Raw genomic sequence first — 14,998 nt, 5'->3', positions numbered from 1 at the left:
AACGTAGGTTGGATGGATCACTCTTGGAGTATGGTGGAGAGTTCTGGTTTCTGTGTTATAAAAATGATATGTGGACAGGTGCAAGAAAGATTCACAAGAATGCAACCAGAACTGAGAGAATATGATTATCAGGAAAGGTTGAACATACTGTGACTTTTTCTCCAGAGAAGAGAAGGCCAAGTGCAGACCTTCTAGTTTATGGAAGGTACGAAGATTGGTGTAGATAAAATGTTTTCACTTGTTTTCACAACTGGAGTTTATACACATCAGGCAGACGCTAATAAATCCAATAGGGAATTCAAAAGGAACTTGATTGTCGATAAGTGCTAGAAATGTGAAACAAACTGTCACAAGAAATTAAAACAAAGTGCTGGAGAAACTTTGCAGGTCAGGCAGCAACTTGCCACAGACACTGCAAGATCTGTTGAATTTCTCCAATGCTTTGTTTTAGTTTTCAGATTTCCAGCATCTACAGTATGTTGATTTTAGTTGCAAGGAGTAGGTGAGGCAATTAGTTTCGTGTATGTGTACTTAGAGTAAAGGTAAATAAGCACATGAGGGTAAATATATGGATGGGTGTATTGATAGGGTTAGATGACGAGGGTGAGAGAAGGCCAGTGTGGAATATTAATTCATGTATGGATTATTTGGACTGGATTGTGCCACAATCTTAATGAATGGTGGAGCTGGTTTGAAGGGCTGAATGACTCAGTCCTAAATATTTTTATGTTATTCATTTTCCGTAGTATGCACTGTATTCTATCTGCAGAACACTTCCACAAATAGAGTTGACAGAATATTACAATTTTGATCCAAAAGCTTTGAATAAATGCAATAATGTAGAACACAGAACTGTACAGTACAGGAACAGGCCCATCGACATGATGACAAATTAAACTGATTCCTTCTGCTTGCCCTTGGTCCATATCCCTCCATTCTTGGCATATTCATGTGCTTATCTAAACGTTTCTTAAATATCCCTATCATTTCTGCCTCCACTATCACCCTTATCAGCCCATTCCAGATTCCTACTCTGTAAAAGTAACTTGACCCTCATATCTCCTTTGAACTTTCCCCCTCTCATCTTAAATGCATGTCCATAGTTTTAGGCATTTCAACTCGAGGAAAAAGATTCTGACCATCAACCCTATTTATGCATCAAATAACTTCATAGACTTCTTTCAAGTCTTCCCTCAGTCACCACTATTCCAGAGAAAACTGATTTTTTCTGGCCTCTCCTAATAGTTTATACTGTCTAATCCAGGCAGGATCCTTGTAAACCATCTCCGCACCCTCTCCAAACCCTCCACATCCTTCCTGTAATGTGGCAACCAGAATTGAATACAGTACTCTAAACATGGCTTAACTAAACTCTTATAAAGCTGCATCCTGACTCTTATACTCAATTCCCTGACCAAAAAGGCAACAATGCCATGCACCTTCTTTACCACCCTATTGACTTGCATGGCCACTTTCAAGGAGCTGTGGACACTGAACCCCAAGATCCCTCTGTACATCAATGCTGTTCAGGGTCCTGCCATTTAACTGTAAACTTTTCCTTAACATTTGATCTCCCAACGAGCTGAACCTCACACTTACTCGGATTAAACTCCATCTGCCATTTCTCTGCCCATATTTGCAACTGATCTATATCCCACAGTACCCTTTGACAACTTCCTATAACATGCAGGGATGGTCACCCTTTAAAACACAATTTAATATCTTTGGAAAGCAGGAACTAATCTAACAAAAGTCTTATTTGTTTCCCCATTTAGTCAAGGGGAAAGAAATAGTAGAAAATCTTCATTTCATTAACAATCTGGTGCCATGATAAATTATATAGATCAAGGAATTTTCACATCGAATCATCAGTCCTTACACAGTTCACTGATTTCACGCAGTGCGATAGCAAAAGTGCTAAAAACCCTAGTGCCTTTTCGTTAGGGAACAGGGAAAGAAAATTTTGAGACCGTGTTCTTGAAGCTTCATCCACCAACCATGATAAAGAAGGGCATGTGGAGAAGGTGTGAAAATGGTCATGACAGGAGTAATTATAGAATTTCAACAATTGCACAGATGAATGAGCTACTGAAATTTAAGAAAATTATGCAAGGTTTTCTTTGGCAACAGGGGTGACCGTTCCTAAACATTACTTACCAGTTAGCTTGAAACTCAAGAGAAAACAAAATAGAAACATCTTGGAGAAGCAGGTGAAGCACTAGCACTGCAAAAGTTTGTGTTCAGCTCAGAATGAGAACTACAGTGTCACTGTGATACCTCAGACTCTGATCATGTTGGTAATGTCAATTTATTTTCCCTCAGTCTAGTTCCAAGGAAGTTGAGACCACAGGACAGTCCAACTCTCTAGTTGAACAAGTTAATTTCACTGACAATGTCCTCTCACCCCATTTCTACTGGTCAGCACCCCTACTACACCCTTTGAAATATAAGGACCTCAAACAAATAATTGCCACCACAACTGGTTCACTACAGCATTTTGTTGTGGATCCAATTTTGGTTTTCTATGCAAGGATAAACTGGAATACATTGAGGTTAACTTTCAACATTGAAGTTAATAAAATGCAGTGTCAATGAAAACTGAAAGGGTTGTATTTCTGAAAATACTGCCAACTTTGCCATGAAGTGAAAATTGAGAAGTTGCCCTCAGTATTCCTATCATCAAGGAATTACATTATGAACAATATTACACAACAGTTCTGAATGTAGGTTTGCTCACTGGGCTGGAAAGTTCATTTCCAGACATTTCGCCATCTCACTAGGTAACAACTTCAGTTGGCCTCAGGCAAAGCACTGCACATGATTCCTGCTTTCTATTTATATGTTTGGGTTTCTTTGGGTTGGTGATGTCATTTCCTGTTCTTTTTCCCAGGGTGTGGTGGATGTGCTTGTTGGTAGAGTTCCGGTTGGAATGCCATGTTTCTAGGAATTCTCGTGCACGTCTGTGTTTGACTTATCCAAGGATGGATGTGTTGTCACAGTTGAAGCAGTGTCCTTCCTTATCTGTATGGAAGGATGCTAGTGAGAGAGGATCACGTTGTTTTGTGACTAGTTGATCTTCATGTATCCTGGTGGCTAGTTTTCTGCCTGTTTATCCAATGTAGTGTTTGTTACAGTCCTTGCATGGTATTTTGTAAATGACATTAGTTTTGTTTGTTGGCTGTATAGTGTATTTCATGTTCATTCGCTGCTGTTTTAGTGTGTTGTTGGGTTTGTGGGTTACCATGATGCCACAGGAAATGACATCACCAACCCAAAGAAGCCCAAAACATATAAATAGAAAGCAGGAATCATCAGCAGTGCTTTGCCCAGAGACTCAGTGAAGGTGTTACCTAGTAGGGTGACGAGACATCTAGAAATGAACGTTCCAGCTCAGCGGGCAAACCTCCATCCAGAACCTCAACCTGAGCTACAAATCTTCTCAAAACTCACTATTACACAACAGTATTGGCAATTGTTTTGTTTGCTAATAAAAAAGGTTTTCCCCTTTGCACAATAATTCTCTTTGCAATCATGTAACCATTTTCTGTTAAAAAAGAAAACATTAAGTTTTTGAACAACTTCTTTATACTTTCCTTAGTAGGAGGGGCACATAATTCATTTGTGGATGGACATTTTCCAGATATTTCCCTGAGCTTCTCAAACTGATAACTTCCCTTTACAAACACTTAAGTGGATATTCACTTGCCCAGATATGTTACAGACAATATAGTTATGCAAAATTGTGTTTCAAATTGATGCATTAACATTCACAAATCTCTCAAACACCCTTGTTCTATCAGTCAGAACAATCTTGGTGTGATACTTGTCTATTTAGCAGAAAGAAGCAATTTAATTGTTTATAGTGATTTATTTGTACTCTCAGAAAACAAATGTCATTTTTAGGAAAAATGGCACTTCTATTCTCAGAGTCAAGATTCCTCTATACAAAGTATGTAATAAAACAGTAAATCTACTTACAAAGAAAATGAAATTTCAATATGTAGTGTAGGAATAGCTGCTTAGATATGAATCTCTTATGTTTCCTAAATAAACTCATTTGTACTACGTTCCACCAAAGAGCGAAAAATACTTTAAACTATAAACTGTGAATATTCTATTGTGAGACTAAATACCTTGTTACTTTTAAACCCAGTTAATTGAAAGCTTTATTGAACCCTTCCAATTCCTGTTATAGCTAAGCAACTCCAACTCTGTAGAATATATAACCCACCATATAAATTAATTGTCCTGTAACTGCTACATGGAGCGTTAAACGATTTTGGCCATATTAAAAAATAAATACCCAAAACTGTTAAATATCTAGCACTCAATATTTTGTACTCTGTTAAATCACTCTAAATCCTGGTATGTTTAGGTACATACTTGATTCAGTTACCAATGGAACTTATTTCACATTGGTTGAATCAATTGTTAACTTAACATTGATGAATGCTAGGGAATTGGTGCTGCTGGAGAAATGTATTTACAACGAGTACAACAGCTTTACACCCTAACCTGTCTGTGGCAGTTAATGTGTAGCCAGTCACAACAAGCATTTGGTTAATCAAAAATCCTAATAACTAAATTGGCATAATCACAAACTTTACAACTGGAGTGAGAGAGTTAACACCAACTCAGAAGTGGGCAGACAAAAACAATTTAGGTTTAACTAATTAACAAGACAGTATGTGACTTTTATGGAGTCTGCTTAACTGAAATAAAGCTCTTACTAAAGTGCAGATTTGAACTTTACGTGAATATAGCTAAATTGTTGCAGATTTTAAAAAATTAGACAAGTCAATTGGGAAGTTCCTGTGGTACAGTGGTAGTATCCCTACCTCTGGGCCAGGAGACCCACATTCAAGTCCCAGCTGCTCCAGAAGTGTGTGAAATATCTTTCAACAGGTTGAGTTGAAAATCTCTTAACAAACCAGCATCAGTTAACTCATTTGCCTTGATAGCTAGCTTGCGATACTGAGGAACACCAACTGCGTGGGTTCAATTTCTATATCACCTGAAGTTACAATGAAGAACTCTCCTTCTCAACCTCTTCCCTCACGAGTCATGGTGACCCTCATGTTAAACCACCACCAATCGTCTCTCTATAATGAGACAGCAGCCCCTTATTCTGGTAAAACTATTGTTATCTTTAAGAAATTAAAAGAAACGGTCAAAAGACATGAATACAGGGAACAAATGGCCTTGGGAAAGAACAATGACAAACTGTGTTATTATGTTCAAGTGCTAAGCAGATAGTCTCTATTTCTGCCAAATTCCTGAGAAATATGACAAATAATGTACACCAGTCTTAAATGTTTGTAATTAGTCAGGACACGGAAGTCTCTTTCAGTCGAATAAAATGCCTATATTCCCATTCCGACCCTTAATTATTTACATATTTCTGTTTAGGGAAGGGCACCTGAATTCAGCACCCACCCATTCCCTCATATTCTTGGGGTGGAAAGATGGTGGTAAAGTTAATAGTCACCCAACCTACATTATGTGGTACTTCTCCAACCCCATCGAATATATAACCTGTGGGGACAGCCAATATCCAGCAAGACAGCTGAGGCTGAAGCTAAAGTTAAGTTTCTTACAAGTTTTATAACAGCTCCCTTGCTTTTACATTCTGTGCTTTTATTCATAAAGGTGAAAATCGCATATGCTTTTTTAATTAACTTCTCAACACACCCTGCCATCATCAACAATTTGTGCAAATGTACCATCAGGTCATGAACATGCTTTTGAATTGTTTCATGTTATCTTTCCTCAGTCTTAGCATCAAAATGGATCACTTCACATTCACTGGGTTAAACTGCATTTATGTGTTGTCTTGTTCTACTAGCTTGTTTGTCCTTTTGAAATCAAGATCGAAAAGGGTGCCACTGAAAAAGCACAGCAGGTCAGGCAGCATCCGAGGAGCAGGAGAATTGATGTTTCGGGCATAAGCCCATTATCAGGAATGTGTTGGGTTGGGGAAGCAGAGAGATAAATAGGAGGGTGGAGATGAGGTTTGGTGGTTGGGGGGGGGGGGGTAGGTAGCTGGGACAGTGATAGAGAAAATGGAGGGGGTGGTGATGACGGTGATATGTTGGAGGGAAGGGTGAAGTACATAGGTGGGAAGGAAGATGGACAGATAGGACAATTCAAGAGGGTGGTGCCGAGTTGGAGGGTTGGATCTGGAATGAGGTGGTGGTGGTGGAGGTGGGGGGGATGGGGAAGAGAGATATCGCCCCTCCCCCCCGCCTCATCCCAGAATCCTCCCTCCCCTACCTCATCCCAGATCCAACCCTACAATTTGGCACTGCCCTCTTGAACTGTCCTACTTGTACAGCTTCATTCCCACCTATCCACTTCAGCCCTCCGACCTATCACCATTACCCTCCACTTCCATCTACCAATCGCCTTCCCAGCTACATTCCCCTCAGCTCCACCCCAACCCTCTTATTTATCTTTCTGAAGAGCTTATATCCAAAACGTCAACTCCCCTTCTCCTCGGATACTGCCTGACCTGTTGTGCTTTCCAGTGGTATACTTCTTGACACTGATCTCCTGCATCTGCAGTCCTCACTTTCTCCTAGTCTCTTGAAATCAAGCACCATATCCTCACAATTCATTAGACATCTAACTTCCGTCATTTGTAAAATGCTGAACAGAATATTCCAGCTTCAACCTTCTTGAATTTGACTACAATAAACACTGTTGTGTTTAAGGGGTTAACTTGTCAAGTTCAATGTCAGCATCAAAACATGGGCCAGATGATATAGTTTTAACCAGACTTCCTCTTAGAAACATAATAAGACTTTTCAGTAATCCTAGTATTACCACATTATCAGAACTGGATGAAGCTGAAATACAGTCTTGTACGTTGACTTCTTGTTGTAAAATACAATCAGAAATAAAACAAATGTTCAAAGAGATTTATGATATTAAGCATAATTAAGCTGTTGTGTTTTTACTATACTACACGGTTCTTAAGTATTTGACCAGCATTGCTTGCTTATAATTTATCATCTCTGACAGAGGTTAACGTAATACAAATAAATCTAGTAGGAAATTCTCGACAGTAAAATCTCCAAAAATAGAAAAGGGCAACATATAGATATAGCACATAAATATCAGAGGGTGTAACACAGAAGTGGTTAATACTTTAATGACTCCCAATCTTAAATTGTGATGTATCATAAGGATCAGTGCTAGGTCCCTTATTGTTGGTGAGAGACATCAATGATATAGAAGAGTATGTGGGGAGCTGGTGTTGATAAGTAAGTTTGTAGATGATAGAAAGATTGGCTAGACGGTTAACCATGAGAAAGAAGGCGTGAGGTTAGAAAATATATAGCTGTGTTGGTCAGATGGGCAGATCAGTGCCTGATGGAATTTAACAATAAAATGTGTGAGGTGATGCACTTTGGAACTGCTAACAAGGGAAGGGAGTACTCAATTAATAAATAGCAGGATACTAGGCCGCTCAGAGGAATAGATGGGTTTTGGGGTACTTATCCACACATCCCTGAAGGCAGCAGAACAGCTTAATAGGGTAGTAGGATACTAAAGAAATTAGAAGGAACATGGGACACTTACTTTTGTCAGTCATGGCATAAATTATAAGAGCTGGGAGGCCGAGCAAGAGGTGGACAAAACTTTGATTATTCCACAGCTGGAATACTCTATGCAGTTCTGATCACTGCACTAATAAGAAAATTGTGAATGTATTAAGGAGAGATTCATCAGGACGTTGCCAGGATTGAAACAATTTAGGTATGAAGAGAGGTTGGGTAAGCTTGACTATTTCCTTTAGAACAGAGAAGGTTGAGGGGGAACCTGATTGAGGCATACAAGATTATGATGAGCATGAACAGGGTGGATAGGAAATAGCTGCTTCCGTTAGTTGAAGGGTCAATGATGAGGGAGCATAATTTTAAAAGGTGAATATTTCGAGGGAATATGAAGAAAAAGAAATTCACCCAGAGGATAGTGGGAGCCTGAATACACTGCCTGTAGTGTAGTAGTAGAGGCAGCAAACCTCACAGCTTTTAATTAAAGGAATGTGAATGTGCAATTGAAATATTCAAGATTATGGGCCAAATGCTAGAACGTGGGATTAGTGTAGATAGGTCAACACAGCCATATTGGGCCAAAAGGCCTCTTCTATGTTGTATGACACCAAGAAGGGAGGAAAGTTTTCGGCGGTGCAATTGATATTCTATGCAAGCCTTAATAATTTTAATGGGGGAAATGTAATGATCTGTGAAACAGGCAAATTAACAACAATCTTAATTGAAAACTTTAGTACACATGCAAAGTAGGACGAATAGGAAGAAGTGAAGGCAAGTTAAAAACAAAAATACTGTAGTCCTTTCTTAATGTATTTAATCTTTAAAATAGCTAAAACAAATGCCACTCATCAGATTTTGAATTATTACAAGGCAAACTTGGTATCTGAAAAAGTTTTTAGAAATGAGGAATTGTTTAAAACAATTTTCTTTGGTGTATGCAACGTGCATGTGTGTGGGGGGTAGGGAGGCGAGGTGGCATTGGCAAGATGGCTGGCCACAGTTATTCAGAAAAGAAAACAGGGAGGATTTCATGGGATATCTTCATTTAATGTGACATTTAAGATGTCAATATGAAATAGCATCAGTTTGGTATTTACAAGTTTGGAGGTGGGAAATCATGGTGCTCAATTTAATAGTCTGCAGGAGCTCAATGTGCCACAAAAATTCATTTTCTCAATGTATATTGTGGCCAAATAATGTAGATTGGCACACAATCTGCCAATGTAAAAGTGGTAGCATCTAATGAAGGAACTACGCTCCAAAAGCTAGTGTGCTTCCAATTAAACCTGGTGTTGTGTGATTTTTAACTTTGTACACCCCAGTCCAACACTGGCTTCTCCAAATCATAATCAATTAAAAACAGACACTGTGCCATAGGTGGAGATATTAGGATTGGTGACTAAAAGCTTCAAAAAAATCAGATTTTAAGGAATATCTTAGGCTAAGTGAGGCAGGTGACTTAGGGGGAAGAGTTGCAGAGTTTAGTGCCAAATGGATGAAGGTACAAGCAGTAATGGCATACCAAATAATTGGAGATGTATTGGAGGAACAGGCAATTCTCAGATGGTTGTAGGGTTTCAGAAGGAGTAAGGTTGTGGAAGAATTCATACACTAAGAACTTTATAAAATACAGGCAAGATGTTGATGATCAGAATGTCAATTGACAGCAGTTGGTGAGTGACAAAGACAGCACAGTTAAGAATGAAGTCAACTTTACTGAGGGTAGAAAAGCAGAGTTCAGCCAGATGAGCATTAAAATAGTTGAACCTTAAAGGTAACAAAGACATCAAAGAGGCTTTAGAAGCAAACGGGCTGAAACAGGCAGAGACATCTTCGGCTATGGAGGTGGAGCCAGGCGATGTTGACGATGGAGAAGATAAATAGCTAGAAGCTCATTTCCAAGTCATGTTGCAGCAAACTGACGGGTTCAAGTGGAGACTGTGGCCGTGAAAGAGAATTGGAAGAGGGAAAGTATCAGTAAAAGCTTCACGCAAATAGTTAAAGACCCCTTCGGTGTTGCTAAAAATGCGTATCACTGACATGTTGTCCATAGTTGGAAAACGCATTAAGCAGTGACTGTAAGGCAGAAAAAATGTGCCGATTTTAAGATATATTTAAAAGCTTCTTGGCTACAGCATACGTGTGAACATGAAAATCAGAACGAACGTCGACCCACAGTTACGGAAGAACTACTTAGATGACTTCTTGGAGGCATTTTGCCCCTTTTCGAGCGCAAAATAATTGCACATGAGCTGGAAGTTACCTCTAATCTTTTCTTTATTGCGAACAGGCCTGCCATAACTGAGAATCTTTTTAAAATACTTATTTACACATGAACAGCAACAAAAGAAATATGGACACTTCAGTACTTTAGAACTATTTTCACTGACTGTTCACCATATAAGCATTCAATGTGACTGTACAGAGGGAAACAAAAGGCAAAGCAGTGACCAGCTAGAGACACAAATAGCCTTTGGACCAACTCTGAACTAGTTTACAGCTCTACAAAATTAAAATGTTCCGAACTTAAAACATAGGTATATTTACAATTCTGTTGTATTAACTTATTAGTAAAATAGGCCAATGGACTAAAAAGAACTCTGCAAGTCAGTGTGTAAATTTACATGGTCACGAGTGAATTCTACATCACAAAATCATACAAGTGAAAGCCACGCATTCAGGACTATTTTCCCTCTCGCACTTGTAACAATTAACTCAATTCTTCTGTAATGATACTTGTGTATATTTACGATAACTGACAACAGTTTCTGTTCTAAAATTAAAAAAACTAAAAAATCATAAAACATGTCGGTGACCTGGCGGCTGCCACCTCTCCGCCATGAGCTTCTCATTCATCAGTCGTCAGACGAGAACAACAGAGTATTCCCACATACTCTAACTTTATATTTCCTCTTTGTAATTAAGCATAACCCTCAATACCCCGAAAGCATTTAGGAGCGCAGAGAACCGCGGAACCCAAGCAACTCGACAAACTTTCACCATATTCCTCAAACTGGTCCGGTCGACAGTTATTTCTGATTAAGTTGTTACCTTCAGCTGCCTCCTCCAAAAATGAGTTTCTCAACGTTTGCTGGAAATTGTAATTTGTACATAATCCACGTAACTTCCAATTTCCCTCCGAATTCCGAGAAGAGCTGGAAAGGGTAACCGACCGGGATGACCTAAAGGCTAATACAGGAAAAATGGTTTTAGCCAGAGACGAACGAGCAGCACCAGAACCCAACAATCAGCGCCATTCACATCGGAATGAGAGGAATGTTAGCGCTTTACCTACTTCACCAGACCGTGGCTCATTTAGGTCCTAGCGCCAGTCAACAGAACAACATTACAGACTGCAATGGGGAGAAGGTCTACAAGGCTGTTTGTGTTATTATAACACAGATTTATCAAGGATTCTATATGCCAATTTTAAAAACGTTCATGCTACTATAATAAATATGGGGATTCCAGAAGGATTTAGGGTTTGTCTAGATAGATCAGGGAGGAACAGTTCCTGGGTTGCTCCAAATATGTTACTGGATATTCGTTTGGACATTAACCAACATCGACAAAACAGATTTTTATTTCAGATTCTAAGAACAATCCTGTAGCAGATTTTTGTAACCACATCTCACCATACTGTAAACTTTATTTTCTTTTTTTTGTATTAAGCTTTCCTATTCTGGTCTCCCTGCTTTAGGAAAGATGTTTAAATTTGAAAGAGTTCAGAAAAGATTACAAGGATGTTCCAGGATTGGAGGGTTTGGGCTGTAGGGAGAAGCGGAATAGGTTGGGGTTATTTTACTTGGAGCACTGGAGGCTGAGAGGTGAATTTACAGAGGTTTATAAAATCATGAGGGGCAATGAGTGAAAAGTAGAGCAGGGGAGTCCAAAACAAGAGGACATAGGCTTAAGCTGAGAGGGGAAAGATCTAAAATGGATCTAGTGGGCAGCTTTATCACATAGAGGGTGGTGCATGTATGAAATGAACTGCCAGAGGGTGTGGTGGAGGCCGGTACAGTTACAAAATTCAATAAAAGGAATCTGGATAGGTACATGACCAGGAAGAGTTGAGAGGGATATCGGCCAAATGCTGGAAAATGGGACTAGATTAATTTAGGATATCTGGTCGGTATGGACGAGTTGAACATAAGGGTCTGTTTCCATGCTGTACAACTCTATGATTCTGTCCCTTTTATTTATTTTTATCCAAGCTTTTCTTAGAATCATAGAATCCCTACGGTATGGGAGGAGACCATTTGACCCATTGAGTACACACCAACTCTCCAAACAGCATTCCACCCAGAACCAACCATCCTGAATTTCCTATGGCTATGGCACCCTGTAATCCTGCATTTCCTATGGCTAACTCTCCTAGCCTGCACATCCCTTGAGAACAGGAGTCGCAGGTAGATAGGATAGTGAAGGCGGCATTTGGTATGCTTCGCTTTATTGGTCAGAGTATTGAGTACAGCAATTGGGAGGTCATGTTGCAGCTGTACAGGACATTGGTTAGGCCACTGTTCGGAAAGATGTGAAACTTGAAAGGGTTCAGAAAAGATTTACAAGGATGTTGCCAGAGTTGGAGGATTTGAGCTACAGGAAGAGGCTGAACAGGCTGGGGCTGTTTTCCCTGGAGCGTTGGAGGCTGAGGGGTGACCTTATAGAGGTTTACAAAATTATGAGGGGCATGGATAGGATAAATAGACAACGTTTTTTCCCTGGGATCAGGGAATCCAGAACTAGGAGGGCATAGGTTCAGGATGAGAGGGGAAAGATATAAAAGAGACCTAAGGGGCAACGTTTTCATGCAGAGGGTGGTATGTGTATGGAATGAGCTGCCAGAGGATGTGGTGGAGCCTGGTGCAATTGGAACATTTAAGAGGAATTTGGATGGGTATATGAATAGGAAGGGATATGGGCTGGGTGCTGGCAGGTGGGACTAGATTGGGTTGGGATATCTGGTCAGCGTGGACAGGTTGGACCGAAGGGTCTGTTTCCATGCTGTACATCTCTATGACTATGGACAATTTAGCATGGCCCATCCACCTCATCAATGCACCTTTGGACTGTAGTCAGAAACCTCTGTTGCACCCAGAGGAAACCCATGCATACACAGGAAGAATGTACAAACTCCATATGGACAATCACCCTCGGCCAGAACTGAACATGTTCCCCTGGCAGATGGGTCCCCTGAGCCACCATGCTACCCTTAGATAACTGCTTCTTTTAAATATGCTTATGGGCTTTTTGCAGTTCTCTCAAATATGTATCTGCATTTTATGTTCTGTCCATTTAGATGTTTTTAGCTTCTGCATTAATGGTGCTCTGTTGATGCGTACAACAGAACCTGAATTCTTGCAAGCTTTTTTGACAACATAATTGTTTCCAAGCTAGAAGTATCAATCATGTGTTCAAAATTATTTGCATTTTAAGAATAAATTTGGTAAATATATAAGAGAACAAGCTTTAGCTTGGATATGTTAGGATCAGTAGCTTTGACTTTCCAAATTCCTCAGTTAGGTTGATGCCACGGATGCAATGTTGATGTCATGGCCATTTGACTCCAAGTCCCACCTATTTATATGTTAATGACTGTTTGACTAATCTTAAATAGATTTAAATGTGGAATTGACTGTGTGGCAATCTGCTCATTAATGTTTAAAAACTATATAGAAACAAAGGAAGCATTGTGGTTACTATTCCAGAAGTAGCAAGGTATGAAACAAAATAGAAAAGGTCAGCAGATCTGGCCGCCTCCGTGGAGAGAAATCAAAGTTGATGTTTCAGGGCAAATGACCCTTTCTCAGAATGTCTGAGCTTTACCAACAATTTCTGTTTTTGTACCTGGATTTCCAGCATCCATATTTCTTTTAGTTTTTATTTAGTGACATGATATGAAATCCTTTCACAACAATGAAGAAATTGTTGTAAATGTCTGCTTGTTCTGGAAATTGCTTTCCTTGTATTTTTATATTTTAAATTATTTTCAAGCTCATGCCATGAAAAAGCATAGGATTTTTTGGGTTTTGCAAGCAGAGAAGGCATGGTAGTTACATTCAAGTGGACATTTGGTTAGAACACCATTTTCATGTGTGACTAAATTGCTAGTACTCTCACTCCTGAGTCAGACGATTCTGGCTTCATTCTAGGGATTTGAGCACAGCAGTCAAGACTGACACTAAAAATAAAACTGTCGTCATCCCAGAAGACCACACGGCTGCTCTCTTGTGAGAGAGAGAGGGAGAGACGACTAGTGGTGGTTTAACTTGAGGATCAACTGAGAGGTGAGGTTGAAAAGGTGCGACCTTCATGGTGACCTCAGCTGGTACAGGAATTGAACCCACATTGTTGACACTAGTATCAAATTGAGAGGATGCTGTACTGTTCAAAGTGCCATCTTTTGGATGAGACATTAATGTTGTGGTTCTGTTCGCCGAGCTGGGAATTTGTGTTGCAAACGTTTTGTCCCCTGTCTAGGTGACATCGTCAGTGCTTGGGAGTCTCCTGTGTTGTTTCCTCCGGCATTTATAGTGGTTTGTCTCTGCCGCTTCCGGTTGTCAGTTCCAGTTTTCCGCTGCAGTGGCCGGTATATTGGGTCCAGGTCGATGTGTTTGTTGATAGAATCTGTGGATGAGTGCCATGCCTCTAGGAATTCCCTGACTGTTCTCCGTTTGGCTTGTCCTATAATAGTAGTGTTGTCCCAGTCGAACTCATGTTGCCTGTCATCTCCGTGTGTGGCTACTAAGGATAGCTGGTCATGTTGTGTCGTTTCTTGGCTAGTTGGTGTTCATGGATACGGATCATTAGCTGTCTTCCTGCTTGTCCTATGTAGTGTTTTGTGCAGTCCTTGAGACGTTAAACCAAGCTCCTAGCTGCTTCCTTTTTTTTAATATAAATGTCTTTATGATATTAATTAGAAGAGCAGGGGTGTTAAGCTAAATGTCTTGGACAATATTTGTCCATAATCAGCCTTTCGATGACAGTAATACTGCTCATCATCACCATATTGTGTTTGTGGGAGTTTGCTGTGTGCAGATTGCTGCTGAGTTTTCTATTTATAAAAGGGACTGTGTTTTTAAAAAAATCAATGGCTGTGAAACACTTTAGATATACAGAGGTAGTGAAAGGTGTGAAATGAAAGTCTTTTTTAATATTCAAAGTGATTTCTCTTTATGGGTATAGATATTTATCATTGCTAGGTTAGTACCAGTAGAGTAAATTGTCTGCCCTTTAAATACCAGATTATTTTATTACATTGAAGTGATTGATATGGATATTATCAAACTATGGCACACCAAAATATACATTTTTCCCCCTTAATTCATTCACAGGATGAGGCATCGCCAGCCAGGCAGCATTTATTGCCCATCCCTAATTGCTCAGAGAGCAATTAAAAAGTCACATTGCTGTGGGTTTGGAGTCACACATAGGCCAGA

The 14,998-nt window shown here is 39.7% G+C and overlaps 1 protein-coding gene across 7 annotated transcripts in view; it reads right to left on the bottom strand.

The window, feature by feature from the left end:
• Nucleotides 1-14,998, bottom strand: part of amotl1 (angiomotin like 1) — a 237,087-nt gene that overhangs the window by 159,100 nt on the left and 62,989 nt on the right. For all 7 annotated transcript variants that reach the window (XR_011961546.1, XM_072577833.1, XM_072577834.1 and 4 more), the window contains one exon: nt 10,611-10,748. Coding sequence is in view for 6 of the 7 variants with exons in the window: in XM_072577833.1 (XP_072433934.1) it covers nt 10,611-10,748 (138 nt within the window). In the remaining variant the exon portion in view is untranslated. The remainder of the gene's footprint in view (nt 1-10,610; nt 10,749-14,998) is intronic.

This window comes from Chiloscyllium punctatum, chromosome 9 (genome assembly GCF_047496795.1).
Source record: "Chiloscyllium punctatum isolate Juve2018m chromosome 9, sChiPun1.3, whole genome shotgun sequence".
Classification (NCBI taxonomy): domain Eukaryota; kingdom Metazoa; phylum Chordata; class Chondrichthyes; order Orectolobiformes; family Hemiscylliidae; genus Chiloscyllium; species Chiloscyllium punctatum.
Note: the sequence above shows the minus strand (reverse complement) of the source record. Positions and strands in the feature narration are given on the sequence as shown.